At 47.3% G+C, this 15,939-nt stretch overlaps 1 protein-coding gene across 7 annotated transcripts in view; it reads left to right on the plus strand.

Moving 5' to 3' along the window:
• Positions 1–15,939, plus strand: part of MACF1 (microtubule actin crosslinking factor 1) — a 334,205-nt gene that overhangs the window by 69,839 nt on the left and 248,427 nt on the right. For 4 of the 7 annotated variants that reach the window (XM_084816152.1, XM_084816153.1, XM_084816154.1 and 1 more), the window contains exon 1: positions 13,382–15,161. The exons of the other annotated variants lie outside the window; for them this stretch is intronic. In XM_084816152.1, coding sequence (XP_084672278.1) covers positions 14,981–15,161 — 181 coding nt within the window. In that variant the 5' untranslated portion in view covers positions 13,382–14,980. Of the gene's footprint in view, positions 1–13,381; positions 15,162–15,939 lie in introns of those variants that run through there. 7 annotated transcript variants of the gene reach the window in all.

The following is a 15,939-nucleotide window of genomic DNA, read 5'->3' on the forward strand; positions in this document are numbered from 1 at the left end:
GAGGAGATAGAGAGAGCAGTCGTTCCTTCCATGGCTTCCTGTCTGAGGCTTCCTGGGACTTAACCCTGAAACATGCAACATGATAACGGAAAAGTGTCTTCCTGAGCATGGGTGAAGTGTCTTTTTCTAGGCAGCTCAGTAACCACAGATGGCCACTGCACTTCAAGAAATGGAGGGAGGATTTCCAGAAAGAATCACAGCACTTCTTTTCTTAGAAATACACTATGATACATGTTTTCCCTAATAGTCTCCGCGTGATGTCACTGAGCGTGTACACTGAAACTGTCCCTCCCTCACCTTTAATACTTCCTTAGTTGCCAGAACTCCACCTGCCCCAAATTCGGGGGGGGGGGGAGCGAATACTGGCATATAGGTGAGGCAACTTAATGCAAAGCAAGCACATTTGCATAAGTTAGCATAATTTGTAGCATACTGGTTAGGACATGAGTTATTATAATTATGATGTCAGGATCTGGGTTTTTCTGGCACAGAAATTAAGGGCTTTTTTTGGTGCAGAACTCATTATGAAACACCTTGTTGAAGTTGAAACAAACCCTCTATTGTAGGTGGGCTTCCATGCCATGGGTGAGGAGGCATAAACTACTTGTAAGCTGGTGGGCAGGAGCATGCTGAGGTGCTCAGCCCAGCCCGCACCATGGTGGCCCCAGCTGTAGGTCTGCCTCCAGGGCCATGTTACCTCTGAAAATGTGGACTGGGTATCCACTGCAATGAGCCAGGGCACCTCTTCTGACGTTGCCCCACCCACTTTCAGCAGCAAGGCCTGCCCACGTTGTACCACACCATTGCATCATGTGGCTCTGTGGGTGGGGCTACAGCCCAATGCTGGCATAGCTATGAAACTCCGCACCCCACCCCAAACACCAGATCCTGTTTGCGAGAGCTTCTTATTCACAGAAGGCAAGGATCTTCTTTTCAGCTTCTGCACAGCCACTGAGAGGAGCCAGCCTGAAAGGGGCTAGCTTTCGTCAGGAGGAAGACCACAAGATCCAAGACCGATCTTGGCACTATCTGACCTACCTTGAAGCCCGCTTCTCTTATCCCAGACATGGGGTCAAGGGAGTTGGCAATGGCTATTCATAGGCTCGTATGTGCTCTCTTAACTTGTGCTCTGCTTGCATGCTCTGAGAATGAACCCTGCCTTTGAGAAGTTGCCTTCAGGCTGTCTTGCTCAGATTAGTTATATGATGCTGCCTTATACCGAGTCAGACCTTTCATCTATCTAGCCCAGTGCTGTCTGACCATCAACAGCTCTCCAAGGCCCCAGGCAGGGGGTCTTCGCCAGCACCTGCTCCCTGAGGCCTTCTGCCTGCGAAGCACGTGTGCTGCCACTCAGGTATGGCCTCTCCCACGGACTTTCAGCTCTGGCGCCACCAGCCTCCTTCCTCATCCTCTTCCTTTCTGGGGACAACAGTTTGTCTTGGCTTGCAAAAGCTGCTTTGAAGAGTGTCCTAAATTTAGCTTGTGTTTTTGTATGTGTAAAGAAGCTTCTGTGGCTGGGTGTTGTGTATTCAAGAGCACAGTGACTTCCATTGAGCCTGCAATATCATCCAGCTAAGGACCAGTGTAAACATTGTTCACTGGTTGTGGTTGGTGCCGAAAAGCCTTGCTCTTCTGTGTGTCCTGGCTTGCACACATGGAATGTTCACTTGCCTGCATATTTGTTGCGGGCCGGCAGCAACCTAGCAGTGCATTTGTGTCTTTTTCCTTATGCACCCTTGACAGACGCCAACAGTTGAGCAAATTAAAATAACTACAGACATTTTGTGCCCTTAATGGTGTTCCTGCTTCATCCAGCTTATCTGCAACCTGAGAGAATGGCAATCTCCTGTCAATTTTCCACAGCAGCGTAACTCATGCCTCAGTTGGCTTAGAGCAAATGCACTATGTTTGTTGTTTTTAGGAAAAAGAAAGAAGTTAAATTGTGTGAAGTAAAAATGCATTCCTCTTTACTCTGCCCCATACAGTGTGCAGGCTCCAGAAAGGTTTAGTCTTTTTAAGCTCAGTAGACAATAACCACCACACCCCTCAATTCTAGTCTCTGCAGCTCATGTTAGGGGCCTGAGGCGGGGGACCTTTTTCTCTTTCCTGGCAGCAGGGTGGAAACCACTCGGTGAACCACTCAGTGGGATGGAGATGGTGGCAAATGACATTTCCACAAGGGACTTCTTGTTCATGTGTTTGAGTCCCCCCCTAAACTTCTTGGTTAGTTTCTTAACTAGTCACTTTCTTGGGATTGTTCTCCACCTCCTAAAAGAGATGCTGTAGACAGGGAATAAGTAGGCTACTGCACAGACACGGGGTTCTGTGGAGAATGAGGCGGATGTCGACTTGTTGCGGCCTCTGGAGATGTATCTTTTGGAGAAAAAATTGGAAGGATCAGAGTTTGAGCCAGGAACCTCTTGCCTGGGGTTGGGATTGCGTGTACTTGTGCAGAGTCGAAATGGCGCTTCCCCTCCCCCCAAATTTACTGCTCCCTTCGCAGGTGTTGGTGTTGGGTTCCTTTCGATGGTGGTGGTGGGGCAGCTGGCTGAACTTATGACTGGCAGCCATTTTCCCCCTCAGAAGCCCTCTTAGAAGAACGCTGCTTCATGATGTCTGAGAGGACCTTGGGGGGGCAGAAGGATGGCCACCAGAGGCGTGGCACAGGCAGCAGTGAAAGAGGCGAGCCGGGGTGCTTGTGTTTGGGAGAACCTTTTGCCCCTCCTGAACACCCCCCGCCCCCATTTTGAGATGAACATTTTCTCTGGAGAGCAGTTGCCTCAGCCGTCATGTATGCTGAAGCCTCAAGCTCCCTTCATCCTCAGAAGAGAACTATGGGTGGGGGGGGACGACTCATGTTAACGATATCCGCCGCGATTGGGGCCTCTGGCTTGGCCTGGCCTGGCGCTTTCAGGGGGAGCCTGGCTTCCTCCTGCCCTTGCCTGGTCAATGGAGCAATGCCTTCAGCCTGCTGTTGTCCTTGCTTGTTTTTGCAGCTCCTTCATCTAACTCCAGGGATAAGGCCTGAGTGTGGGTATGGCCACCCAAGCCCTGGATTGGCTTTCACATTCCATCTTCCTAGATATTGTTTTCTTGTCCATCCCGAAGTCATCTGGGGCTGTTTGTCTGCAGGTGCTTCCCATCTCCTCTCTGCTTGTCATCTGGATTGCACAGAAAGACTTGTGGGGAGGGAGCGTGGACAGTTAGTTCTGCCTTGGGGTGGGGCATTGGGGCTGATGATCCCGTGCCAGTGTCCCCTTCTGTCTGTCAGGGGCAGTGTGTGTTTGCACTTGGCAGGTTAGTGCTAGTTGTGACCCTCCAGCTGTGTACATCATCCCTGACTAGCAGCAGTTTGGGGCAGTGATGTGGGTTGTTAGGAAAAATTTGAATCAGAATATTTTATGATTTGACTTATATTTAATAAACATTTTTAAAGCCATGTTAATTTTATGTGCTGTATAAGTATCTTCAAAGCTTTTTCCAGTAGCCAAAAGCAGTTAAACTGAAATATTTGATTAGGGAGTTGGGGAAGTCAATAAACCATACCTAGTGATTTAAATGGTACATTCAGACGATAAGACCTGACAACTCAATAGCATACATTTCCCTTACATTAGATAGACTTTAAGAAAACAAAATGAAGACCTTAAACTCTTTAACGTACTAATTTTAGCATGCCTGAAGAGTTGTGTGCTTAAATATATGGGCTTCCTAGGGGTAGCAGTCACCGGAAAAAAGTTAATTAACTTTGATTTTAGATTTATTTAGTATTGTTTCCATCCCCATTTGCCCAATTTTTTACCTTTGTATGGTATTAATTCTTTATCTTCCTAGTTAATTTTATGAAACAATGCATTTTTAGAAATGGAAAATTTTCCATGGAAAAATATAGCAGTGTCCAGAGAACGTTTCAGCCCACATCACTCATTCGGATGGTTCCTCCCTCCCATCTGGAATATGAATTGGAGGAATGAGTGAATCCTAAGGACACGTTACCTGCATTCGCTCATATTCATCCCCTTTTACTCTTGTGTCTCCCATTCCTCTCTCTGTATTCTCCTTGGCTGTTGAAACTGCCCCTTGGGGAAGGAGTCCATGGTGGATATTTATGATATTCTATGCGACAGCGTGTGTACGGACAATACTATGTCATTAGGGTAGTTGGTGCATGGCTGTGCTCTCCTCCTCCTGTGTATGCTCTTGGATGGCATTTGGGCTGACATGGTGGTTGAAACTGTTCATTCACTCCAGAAATGAGAGAGGCTTTCTTAATTCAACAGTTTTATAGGAAGCAGAGTAGGCACTGTGGTTGAGGAAACAAGAAACTTGGTTTGCACAGGAAAGTTTCTGCCTGAACATTCTTTGCAAAGGTAGTGCATGTGGGTGGAGAAAAAACCTTCGACTGTGGTGTCATCTGAGTTGGGGTTTTTCTAAAACTTTACCGAGATTACTTTGAACGGCATGCTATTTTCATAATCCTTCCACTGGTCCCTTCAAGCCATGATGCCATCTGTTCATTCTTTGGTGGATAGTCCACATGGCAAAGGAATTGTAGGGTGATATTATTAAAAAGGCTGGAATGCCAGGGCTTTGCAGTGTGGCATCTACAGAGAGGGGTGGGCACAACGGGGTTGCTGTTCTTCTCTCCACTTAACAATGTGTCTCATGACATTGATCTATGGGCTACAGTAGCTTGTGCCACAATGATATAAACGTGTGATACTGCTGCCTCTATGTGGAGTCAAATCACTGATCCATCTAGCCCATCCCTGTCTACTCTGACTGGCAGCAGCCCTCCAAAGTCTTGGGCAGAACCCTTTCCCAGCTCTGCTGCCAGAGATCCTCTTAAATGCAGATGGCAAGGACTGAATTGGGCATCTTTTGCATGATATGCGCCTGCGTATGCTCTGCCACTGACTTGTGGCCCTTTCCATATAACTAAACAGTTAATCTTTGTGGTGCCACAGGCAAAAGTGACCCTGCCCATGTGGTGGCAGATCATGAGTACCCTTCTGAGTACTTGTGTGCAGTGGGGAGGTGCCAGTTTGGATTTTCCAGTGCCAAGATCCAGACTGGATCATGGACCATAGACTATGGAGATAATAATAGCCTCTCTTCTGGATTTTTGTCCCTGGATGCCTGGGAAGAAATTTGTCTTTGGAATGACCTAAGTTAAAAGTGAAGAATTTAGCAATCCTTCCAAAGTAGCATTTTTGGTCTAATTAATGGGAGAAAAACTGTGCCTGAATAGTTGTCTTAGACTAACATGATACAGGGAAAAAAGGTTGATTGTTGCTGTTTTAATAATATAATAACACTTAGCATTTATGTAGCACTTTCTGAATTTCTCTTCTTTTCTCTGTCACTGAAAAGATCCTTTTAAAAAAAGGAACACATGGTGTCAGGTTGTGTCTAAACGGAGGCATTCCAGAACAATTGCACACTGTTCTCCTTCTTTTCCCTGGCAAGGATCTCCAGTGGCAAGCCTGCCCAGTGACCGTACATGTAGCCACTGTGAACAAAAGTGGCGATGTATCCTCTTTGTCCTTGGAAGATAATATTAGCTTTATGGCCCTGCATTTCTGGATTTGAAAGACGGATCTGCGGATGCTACTTCAGTAGGGTTGGTTGGTCTGCTTACAGATAAGCATGAAACCAGGATAAACTTTATAAATTTTACAGGCAAAGTGCCTATGGGAAGCGGTGCATGTATGTGTGTGTGTGAAGGGCACTTGGAAATGCATTGTACCCTTCCTCTATACATCGATGCACACTGCATGTGTGTGTACACGCACACACCCTGCCATGGGAACTCTGGGACTGCCTACTCCTGCATGGATCTGCCCAAACCCTGAGATCATCTTCAGTGTCCCTTCTCCTGGTCTCCATTTGAGGTGAGGTGGCCAGTGATTGGGGAAAGGACCTTTTTGGTGGTGGCACCCAACTTTTGAAACACTCTTTTCAGAGAAGTTTGGCCAGTGTCAACTCATCTGTTTTCTTGGGACCCAGTAAAGGCCTTTTTTATCCCATCCTTTTACATTTTAAAAGGATCCCATCCATTTATTTATCCCATTCCTTGGTTTAGTCTCCTCTTATTGTTGTTAATTATTTCTCTTTAGGCTACTTTCTACTATTTTAATCACAGAACTCTTAATAATCTTTTGTTAAAATGTTGTGTTCATTTTTTTAAAGCCACTCTGGGAGTTTAATTGTAAAATGGAAGGTGGGATATAAATCAGGTAAACCCGGTCTGTAAAGGCCAACCACCCACCAGCAACACTATCCTCAAGTGCATGGCGTCACTTTTCCCAATACGAGTGAATCGTGTCCATTCAGTTATGAGGGAAAGCAAAGAGGCGGTTTCGAGTGGTGGGGACTTACCTTGTTCCTGGCTGCTGGTTGCCTCCATGGGTGACTGAGAATCGAGCCCACTCCTATCTGTATGTCACCCCCTCATCTGTGTAGCTCCCACCTGACGTTTGTGATTCTGTGAATTAGAAATGCGTTTTTTCCGCCTGTCCTGGGGGGTGGGGGGAAATAGGGGTGCACTTTGCCTGTCCTGCAGGACTCATGCTCTGTATATACCCTAGAGGGAGGCTACTCAACAGTCTCTTTTCTTCCAAACAAGTCTGCATGGACAGTGGGCATTCCAGCAAGCTTAGGAATGGAAATTTAAGAGCATGACATTCCCTCTCTTGAAGGGGGGTGGCGGACTGAAGTCGGTTCACTTCTTCATGTTGGAGGATGCCAAGGAAAGATGTTTGAGTCACCCTGACACTCATGCGCTCACTTTCTCTCCTTTTCCAAAGTTCCCTTGCTCTGTCTGCTTCCTCTGCTTTGAAATCAGTAGAGGGTTGGCTGGTCTCGGTTGCCCCCTCCTTGTGGGCTGATGAGAGACTGGGGGATACCCCCCCCCATTGTATTAAGTCTTTCAGAGACCATGCTGTCTCTTTTCTGAACTCTGTGTCTTTGCTATTCTCTCCCCCCCTTCTGTGTGATGCAGTGTCTGGCTGCTTGTGGCCTCAAGAGAGAGGAATTTAAAACTCAGAATCTGCGATAACAGCTCAGAGCCTGGAGGGGTTGGAAAGCGGGAGGTAAATGCCACTTTTGGATGGTGCTTTCCTGCCGCCCACAGTGTTTGTCTTGAGTCATGTTCTTGGAGTTGCCGGGATCTTGTACTGGACCAGGAGCAGGAGGCAGGAAGGTATTGTTCTTTTGTGTAGCAAAGTGTTACTGTGTGTGTGTGTTGTTCCTCCTGACCTTGTTTAAAGTGATAGTCATGGCTGGTTGGCTTGCTAGCAAGAGGTCTGGAACAACCCAGAAGTACTACTGGGTCAGTGATGTAATGGAATATGCTGTGCTGGAGTGGCCTCCTTGGCTGCACATAAGGTCATTTCAGAACCTCCATTAACTGTCAAGGTTTGCAGCCAGAGGACCCTGGGAACTGTAGTTTGTTGAGGGGGCTAAAAGAGTTCTTGGCACTTTCAGATTATGACTGTGGCTAGTGCTTCTGGTTATCCTAGGTGAATGATAGATGTGAGAGCTGTTTGATTTACAGTTCTGTAATGCTACCAAGGCAATTCCCTTAACAGCAGTTACATTAACGTGTGTGGGTGGGTGGGTTGTGTGCCCTTTTCCCATGAAATCTATCTTTTAAAACAAAGCAATTAATAAACAATGAGATGGCTTTAAAAGGAGATTAGACAAATGTACAGAGTAGGAGTAGAACTATCTGCAGCTATTAGTAGTGCTAAATAGAGCCTCCATGCTTGGAGGCAGTCTGGCACTAAATACCAGCTCCCGGGGGCATCTCTGGGGGAGGCCTGTTGCCTCCATGCCTTGCTTCTGATCTTCCCAGAGGCATCTGCTGGCCACTGTTGGCTGCTGGATTCTAGACCAGCTAGACCTTTGATCTGATCCAGTGTTAGGGCTCTTTGTGCTTGGACTTCACCTGCTATTTGGCAATCAGATCTTGCGTTGGCAAGCCCCTTGGAAAAGAATTGATGAGAGCTGGGCTCACAAGCTGGGAGATGGTCCAAGCAGGAGGGCCAAAGGCAGAGCCTGATGAAGTTGAGATCCTAGGTGTGGAATCTGTCCTGGAAAACAAAGACTGGGAATTGAGGAGGTTGGTTGGGAATTCCCCTGCATAGGAACTTTGTATGCATGTCTGGGTAGATTGTGATTGAAGCAGAGGCCTGGTCCCATAAATTTATGGCTTAGTTGGGGAAGGTTAGACAAAACTGGGGAAACATCCAGAATAACCCAGTGGAATGAAGAGACAAAGGCTCAGGATGTTTACTGCATGTTGGTAGGTATGGGTGAACGAGCAATGTTTCAGATTGCTAGGATTCTCCAAACATCATCTCACTGTTCGTCTTGTGCCCAATTGCTGTTCGAGCTTGCGATCGCTGCTTGTGCTGCACAAATGGGAATTTTGCGCAAATTGAGCAGCGATTGAATGGGTGATATGCGCACATCTCCCCTAATTTGCACAAATTTCCTCCATAGACTAAAGGAGGGCTGACTCAGTCTACTGGGGAGATTTACTCAAATGAGAAAATCTGCGCAAATTGAACTAGGCATTAGGAACAAGACAAACACGAGCATGTTTGTCGTGTTTCCCGGTTTCCCGCCTCCGAGCAGAGCAGAGCAGAGCAAGCTGCTCCAGCTGGTCCAGGGACTACAGAAGCAAGCAAGCTCCCAGAGAGCGAGCGACCAGAGTGAGCGAACAGGGGGAGCAAACAGTAGTTGGCCAGGGGAGTTGCAGTGGTTGAAGAGACAAAGGAGACAGAGACTAAGAGGTAAGTGGGCTGCAGGAAGCCCAGGGAGCTGCCCTTTATCCTTCTGATTGGCTGTGAGCTCACCAGGTGCTTCTGAGAGCTCCAACTGAATTGGGTGTGTGTGGCCTGAGTACTCCCAGCAGCTGAGTGGGCGGGAAGCTTCAGTCTGTTTCCCGCCTCCCAGCTGAGCAGAGCAGAGCAAGCTGCTCCAGCTGGTCCAGAGACTACAGAAGCAAGCAAGCTCCCAGAGAGCGAGCGAAAAGGGGGAGCAAACAGGGGTTGGCCAGGGGAGTTTGGCAGGGGAGGTCAAGGGGGAGGCCCCTAACTTTTTTTTTCATTTTTTATTTTATTTTATTTTTTAACTAACTTTTTTCCATTTATTTGTCTTGTAACACACACTTTCACACAAGTGGGACTCTGCTTTTAACCTCTACTGAGTAGAGGAACAGGCACAGGCTAGTCTAGAACAGTCACAAAGCTAGACACAAAAAGGGAAAAGAGGCTATGGAAGGACAAGACTCTCCAGTGGTGGTGACCTGCAAGGTGTGTGCAATGTTTGTTTGTAGAACAACATGGCCTACACCTGCAACAAGTGCAAGTTGATCACGCTGCTGGAGGAAAAAGTAAGTGGACCGGAGCGGCGACTGTTGACCCTCCGGGGAATAAGAGAACACGAAGAGTTCTTGGACAGAATGGGGGAACTACAGCAGCAAAGGGCAGACCAGAAGCTTGAAGAGCAACAGCAAGCTGAGGCAGTGGGAAATGCTGAGGTGAAGAAAAATGGAGTAGAGGATACTCCTTGAAAAAGGGTGACAGTTAGGAGAAGAACTAGACGCCACTCTGCACCAGTGGAAGCAGTGGAGCTGTGGAACTGATTCCAGGTACTTGCGGATGAGACTGGAGGACAGCCTGCCGAGGAAGACTCACAGGGGAACCTACATGAGAGTGAGCAAGAGGCTGAAGGTCAGTCAAACAGAGGCGATGAAACCCAGGCCTACAACAATAAGAAGAGAAGAGTGGTAGTAGTGGGAGACTCCTTGCTGCGTGGGATCGAGACCCAAGTATGTCGTGAAGACCCGTGGACTCGCCAGATATGTTGTCTCCCGGGAGGACGGATTAGAGATGTGACTGAAAGGTTGCCTGCACTCATAAAGCCCACTGACAGGTATCCCTTTCTTCTCATCCATGTGGGAACAAATGATACCGCCAAGCGGAGCTACAAAGAAATCACGTCAGACTTTGAAGCTTTGGGAAGGAAACTCAAGAACTTTGGGGCCCAGATAGTTTTCTCATCCATCCTTCCAGTAGTTAGAAGAGGGATAGAAAGGGAACGAAAAATACTCCAGGTGAATGACTGGCTACAAAGGTGGTGCCGACGAGAGAGATTTGAATTCTGGGACCACGGGCTATACTTCCTAGAAGATGGGCTGTTGGCAAGGGACGGGTTGCACCTCACAAAGGCTGGGAAGAATGTGTTTGGCCACAGCATGAAGAACTTCATCAGGAGAGCTTTAAACTGAGTGCTACGGGGAAGGGAGATGTAAAGTTGGGGGTAACAGTGGACGAAGGCTCATGTACCGCAATGGAGAGAACAGCGCCCAATAATAGTCTTCACAGACATGTAGGAAGAAAGCCAGACTATGAAGCACATGGTCTTCGATGTCTATATACTAATGGCCAGAGTATGGGAAACAAACAGAACCAACTTGAACTCTTAATTTGTTTATTCGTTCAGTTGCTTCCGACTCTTGGTGACTTCATGGACCAGCCCATGCCAGAGCTTCCTGTTGGCCAACCCCCTGCTCAATGCATCAAGTCCAACCCCCTGCTCAGTGCAGGAATCCAAGTCAGAGCATCCCTGACAAATGGCTGTCCAGCCTCGTCTTGAAGGCCTCCAGTGTGGGAGAGCCCACCACCTCCCCAGGTAATTGGTTCCATTGTCGTATTGCTCTTACAGTCAGGAAGTTTTTCCTGATGTTCAGCCAGAATCTGGCTTCCTGTCACTTGAGCCCATTATTCCGTGTCCTGCACTCTGGGATGATCAAGAAGAGATCCTGGCCTTCTTCTCTGTGACAACCTTTCAAGTACTTGAAGAGTGCTATCCTATCTCCCCTCAGTCTTCTCTTCTCAAGGCTAAACATGCCCAGTTCTTTCAGTCTCTCTTCATAGGGCTTTGTTTCCAGTCCCCTGATCATCTTTGTTGCCCTCCTCTGAACCCTCTCCAGTTTGTCTGCATCCTTCTTAAAGTGTGGTGCCCAGAACTGGACACAGTACTCCAGATGAGGCCTAACCAGTGCTGAATAGAGGGGAACTAGTACTTCCCAGGATTTGGAAGCTATGCTTCTATTAATGCAGCCCAAAAAAGCATTTGCCTTTTTTGCAGCCACATCACATTGTTGGCTCATATTCAGCTTGTGATCGACAACATTGCCAAGATCCTTCTCGCTTGTAGTGTGGTTGAGCCATGTATCCCCCATCTTGTAACTGTGCATTTGGTTTCTTTTTCCTAGGTGCAGAACTTGGCATTTATCCCTATTAAATGTCATTCTGTTGTTTTCTGCCCAGCACTCCAGTCTATCCTGATCACTTTGAATGTTGTTTCTGTCTTCCAAAGTATTAGCTATCCCGCCCAATTTTGTGTCATCTGCAAATTTGATCAGCATTCCCTGCACCTCCTCCTCCAAGTCATTAATACAAATGTTGAAGAGCACTGGGCCCAGGACTGAGCCCTGCGGTACCCCACTCGTTACCTCTCCCCAGTTTGAGAAGGTCCCATTGATAAGCACTCTTTGAGTCCGATTCTGTAGCTAACTGTGGATCCACCGGATCGTTGTTTCATCTAGCCCACTTTGAGCTAGTTTGCTCATCAGGATATCATGGGGCACTTTGTCGAAAGCTTTGCTGAAGTCGAGGTATATGATGTCTACAGCATTCCCATGGTCCACAAGGGAGGTTACTTGATCAAAAAATGAGATCAGATTTGTCTGGCAGGACTTCTTTTTGACAAATCCAGTGAAGGCTTCAGTCTTTCACAAACATTTCTTATGGTGGGGGTGGGGTGGGGAGCATAGATGCTATGACCACTGTGAACAAGACTGAAGCAACTGCTTAAAGTAAGCAGATAAGGGGATTAGTTCTGTTTTTTCTGCCTCTTGTGGTCCCTCTTCTGGCATTTTCTGTCAGCTTAGCAGCATGGAAGGAATCATTTAAAGGGAACTAGCCAAACACTGTACATTCCAAGTGGAATTAGTTTACATATCCGTCTGCATGGCATCAAGTGTTGAGGGATGGTGTGTGCTTTCCCACGAGACCATCACCCTGTCTTTTTCAAAGAACTTTACAGGAGGGCTGAGATGTCATTGTCATTGCCTTCCACTCATAAGCCTCCTGCGTTTTCCCACCGCTTCTTCCATCTTTTCTCTTACTGTAGAAAATCCATTAAGGAGGAAAAGATGGAATAGCTGCACGAGGCCTTTAGATTAAGAGTAATAGGAGCCCTCCATCTGGAAGCACCCTGTGTGTGTGTGAGTTCCTAGCTTCCCAGAGTCACACATTGAGTTGTGAACAGTGCAAGATGATCAACTGAGTAGGATGGCATTGCAGCACTGTGGAAATTCTTTTTAATGTAGGCAGGTATTGTCGGTATGGGAGGTCCCATTTGAGTCTTGGTTGTGTAAACAAGCCCCCCTCAGTACCTATAAAGTGGTTCAAGTGGAGTGCAATTCTAATCCACAGTGGAGGTTGATAATTACAGTACAGCTGGTGATAATTACATAATTCTGGATTAACGAATCCCAAGGTAAGAGTGTGCGATATATTTTTTTGCATGTGGGGAGGGGCTGTAGCTCAGAGGTGGAGCATCTACTTTACATGCAGAAAGTCCCAGATTCAATCCCCAGCATCTCTGGGTGGTGCTGGGAAAGACCCCTGCCGGCAGCCCTGGGAAGCCAGTGCCAGTCAGCCTACACCAGCCTTCCCCAAGCTGGTGCCCTCCAGATGTGTTGAACTACAACTCACAGCATCCCCCAGCCAGCCATCTGGTGGGTACCAGATTGGGGAAGACTGTTGTAGACAATACTGAATGGGATGGATCAGTTTTCTTTCCCTGTATAAGGCACTTCCTATGTGATGTCAATCTTTCTGTCACCAAGTGTATATTTTCTAATTGGTCCCTTGCTCTAGAACCCATTGGAAGCCTCAAACCCAATTGATTTCTTTGGTATCAGAACCTTGCCATTTCAAAAAGCACCCTTTGTGGTGGCCAGCTGTGGATCTTGTAGCTGTTGGCTGCACAAAAAGAGGCTTTGGAGGATACTCCCAAGTGTGTTGTTGGGTTAGCTCTTTTCTTTTTTTCTCGACTGGCTTGGTCTTCTTTTATGATTTTGCTACCCAGTCTTTTATGGAGTTTCTCTGGCTGCCCTAATCCTCCCTCTCTTCCCCTTTCTTCCTACTGTTAGGCCAGCCCAGGTCACTGACAATAGCAGCTTTGCTGTTGCCTCTTGCCCCCCCCCCTTAGTCAGGAATGTCAGACTGTTGATTGGTTATCTTCTGCATGGGTGAGGGGGAATGCGGGCAAAGGTGGGGTAGTGGAAAGCCAGCCAGAGAGGCTGCTGTGCTGCTGAGAGCAGAGGAGGCTGCAGTAACAGCTTGCTTATCGGAAGGACTCTCTGGAAAAAGATCAACCAGTTGGAGATAAGCTGGTGAAGTCTTAAGGTTGTTGGTGAGAAGAAGCAATGAACTTATTATTAGCTCATGGGACAGTGGCTGTGTGTATGTGTTGCGGGGGAGGGCTAATCTCATTAGAGTCCAAGAGCCACCCAGGAGGAGTAAGGCTGAACAACAGACTCTTCTGGGAGGAGAAAGAGCGTGTGAGAGGATTCTCCCTCTCTCCCTCCCTCCCTCCCTCCCTCCCTCCCTCCCTCTCTATTTCCAGGGAGAACTCTTGGAATTATTCCTGGGTGGCAGTGAAGAAAGCCAGAAGCCGATTTTTTTCTGCCAGCCCCGGTCACTGCTGGGATGTATCTGCAGTGTGAAAGCCTTGTGCTTAACTTGTTGGAGGTGGTGATGGGGGTGCTCTAGTCAACTGAAAGGGCTGAAGAGGAGATATATTTAGAAGAAGAAGAAGAAAAGGAAGAGAAGAGTGATAAAGCAGCCCCCCTTATCTCTGCTCTGGACATTCCAAACTGTCATCCTCCCCAAAACAGCTTCCCTTCAGCTGAACTAGTTCATTTGCAGAGCTGAACTTTGGAAGACTTGGGTTTGTCTTTGATTTGAATTTTTTAAAAAATGTTTGTGAAGATGCTGCAGACTCAGCATGAATGCAACAAGGAAAGAATGCTCCATTGTTCTCCCTTGGTGTTTCAGTCTGTATGATGACTTGCAGTTAATACCAGAACTGGAAAGCTAAACTTGTGAAAGGAACCAGCAGCGTCAACGGCACTCTTCAGTTTTCTGGAGAGGTGTTGGCCGGACTTCCTAAGTTCTGCATGCAGCTCTTTGCATGAAGATGGCAACTTGGGCTTGATGGACCTTTGGAGGCACGTTGGGTTCTTTAGAAAAAGCTGAAAAAACAGAACATTTCCTTTCTATACCTGATCCCTGAGCAGTTGTGAGCTGTCCCAATTTGTCCGGGACTTGTACTGGATTGCTCATCTCTGAAGAGCAGAATCTCTCCTCTCCTCACCTTAATCAGAGAGTGCAGCTGAGCCACCTAGACTTATTTAATGCTTTACATATATTTTAACACCACATACCCTTTCCCGAGTGCAAAGCTGACAGTGGGAATAGCAACTGTCCACCCAAAATATTGCAGTGGCTGGATGAGGTGTATTATGGAGTGAAGCAGGATATTATTGAGCAATCTCCTTGGCACTGCTGAATCAATCAGTGTGGGGTGTCTGCCTTTTGGTGTCCACCTTTTGACATACATCAAAATTGCCACACAACTTGTGCAGGACCACAATACTGTTGCCTTCGTTTGTGAATCAGAGGGTTTTTGCTGCCTCCCTGAGTACAAAAAACTTTGGAGCCTTTTTCTCAAGGAAATTCTCTTCTTGAAACCTTCTAGGCATTTACTTCAGTTTGTGGGGACTTTTTGGAGTGATGTTCTAAACGGAAGCGCATGCGCATGCACTTTTTCTGTTGATTGCAAAGTAGGAAGTTGTGGGAGGAGCCGTGGTGGAGAATCCGGCAGCGATTGCATGGGGCTAGGGGACCATGTTGAAGATAATATCTTACCAGGGAAACAGGAAGATGGGAGAGTGCTGTCACACACCAAGGACTTAACACTGCCGGTGCTGGGATCCAAGGGGACAATGCTGCACAGTTACAGAGGGGACAGGGAGCTGAATGCTCACCTTGTGTGCCAGATGTGTTGCGTTGGTTAGTATGGCCTGACCTATTTTGTTTTTTAATTCCTTGTTTGGTTGGGGAGGACTGGGGAGGAAGTGGAGAGAATTGCAGCCTGACCTTAAGCGTGGTTACTCAGGAGTAAGGGCTGTTGAACTTAACTGCCTTGTAATTGTGGTTTTTGATTGGAGCTTGATACTTTTTATTTTTTACTCTCTTCTGACTCTCTTCTGGGATGTGCGATCGGCTCATATGTTACAGCCTTGAATGTTATAGGAAGGGTGCAGTGGGGATCCAAGGGAAAGGGAGGAGAAAAGATTTGGGAGAACACATTTGTTGGATTCAGATGTCCTGTAAGCTTCTCTCAACTGGCGGTGCTTCCAGACGGAGGGCTCCTAGTGCTACCAGTGGGAAAGCAATTCCATCTAAGAAAACAGCCCTAAGAAGCAGTAGGGAAACATGGCAGGGTTCTGAGTGGAAGACTACATTGTCTAGACTAGGCTTCCTCAACCTGACCCCCACCAGATGTGTTGGATTGCAAACCCCATCATTCCCAGCCAGCATTTCCATATATACCCCATTTCCCTCCATAAAATTGCATGAATGAGGCAGAGTGATACTGTCATAAAATTCCTGTCTGGACTCCGGACACACCACCAATCTGGAGCAGAGGCAGCTCTGTGAAGAGGTGAGGCCTCTGCCTTGGACAATAGAAGCTGGGCCCTGTTAAGGGAGGCAAGTGGGAGATGGCTAGAACTTAAATTATCCTGTGCAGACGCTATTTAAATAGGTGGAAGTTGCCCAACTCCAA

The sequence above is a fragment of the Heloderma suspectum genome, chromosome 10 (assembly GCF_057233095.1).
Source record: "Heloderma suspectum isolate Gila_16-S chromosome 10, 16-S_ref, whole genome shotgun sequence".
NCBI classification, from domain to species: Eukaryota; Metazoa; Chordata; class Lepidosauria; order Squamata; family Helodermatidae; genus Heloderma; species Heloderma suspectum.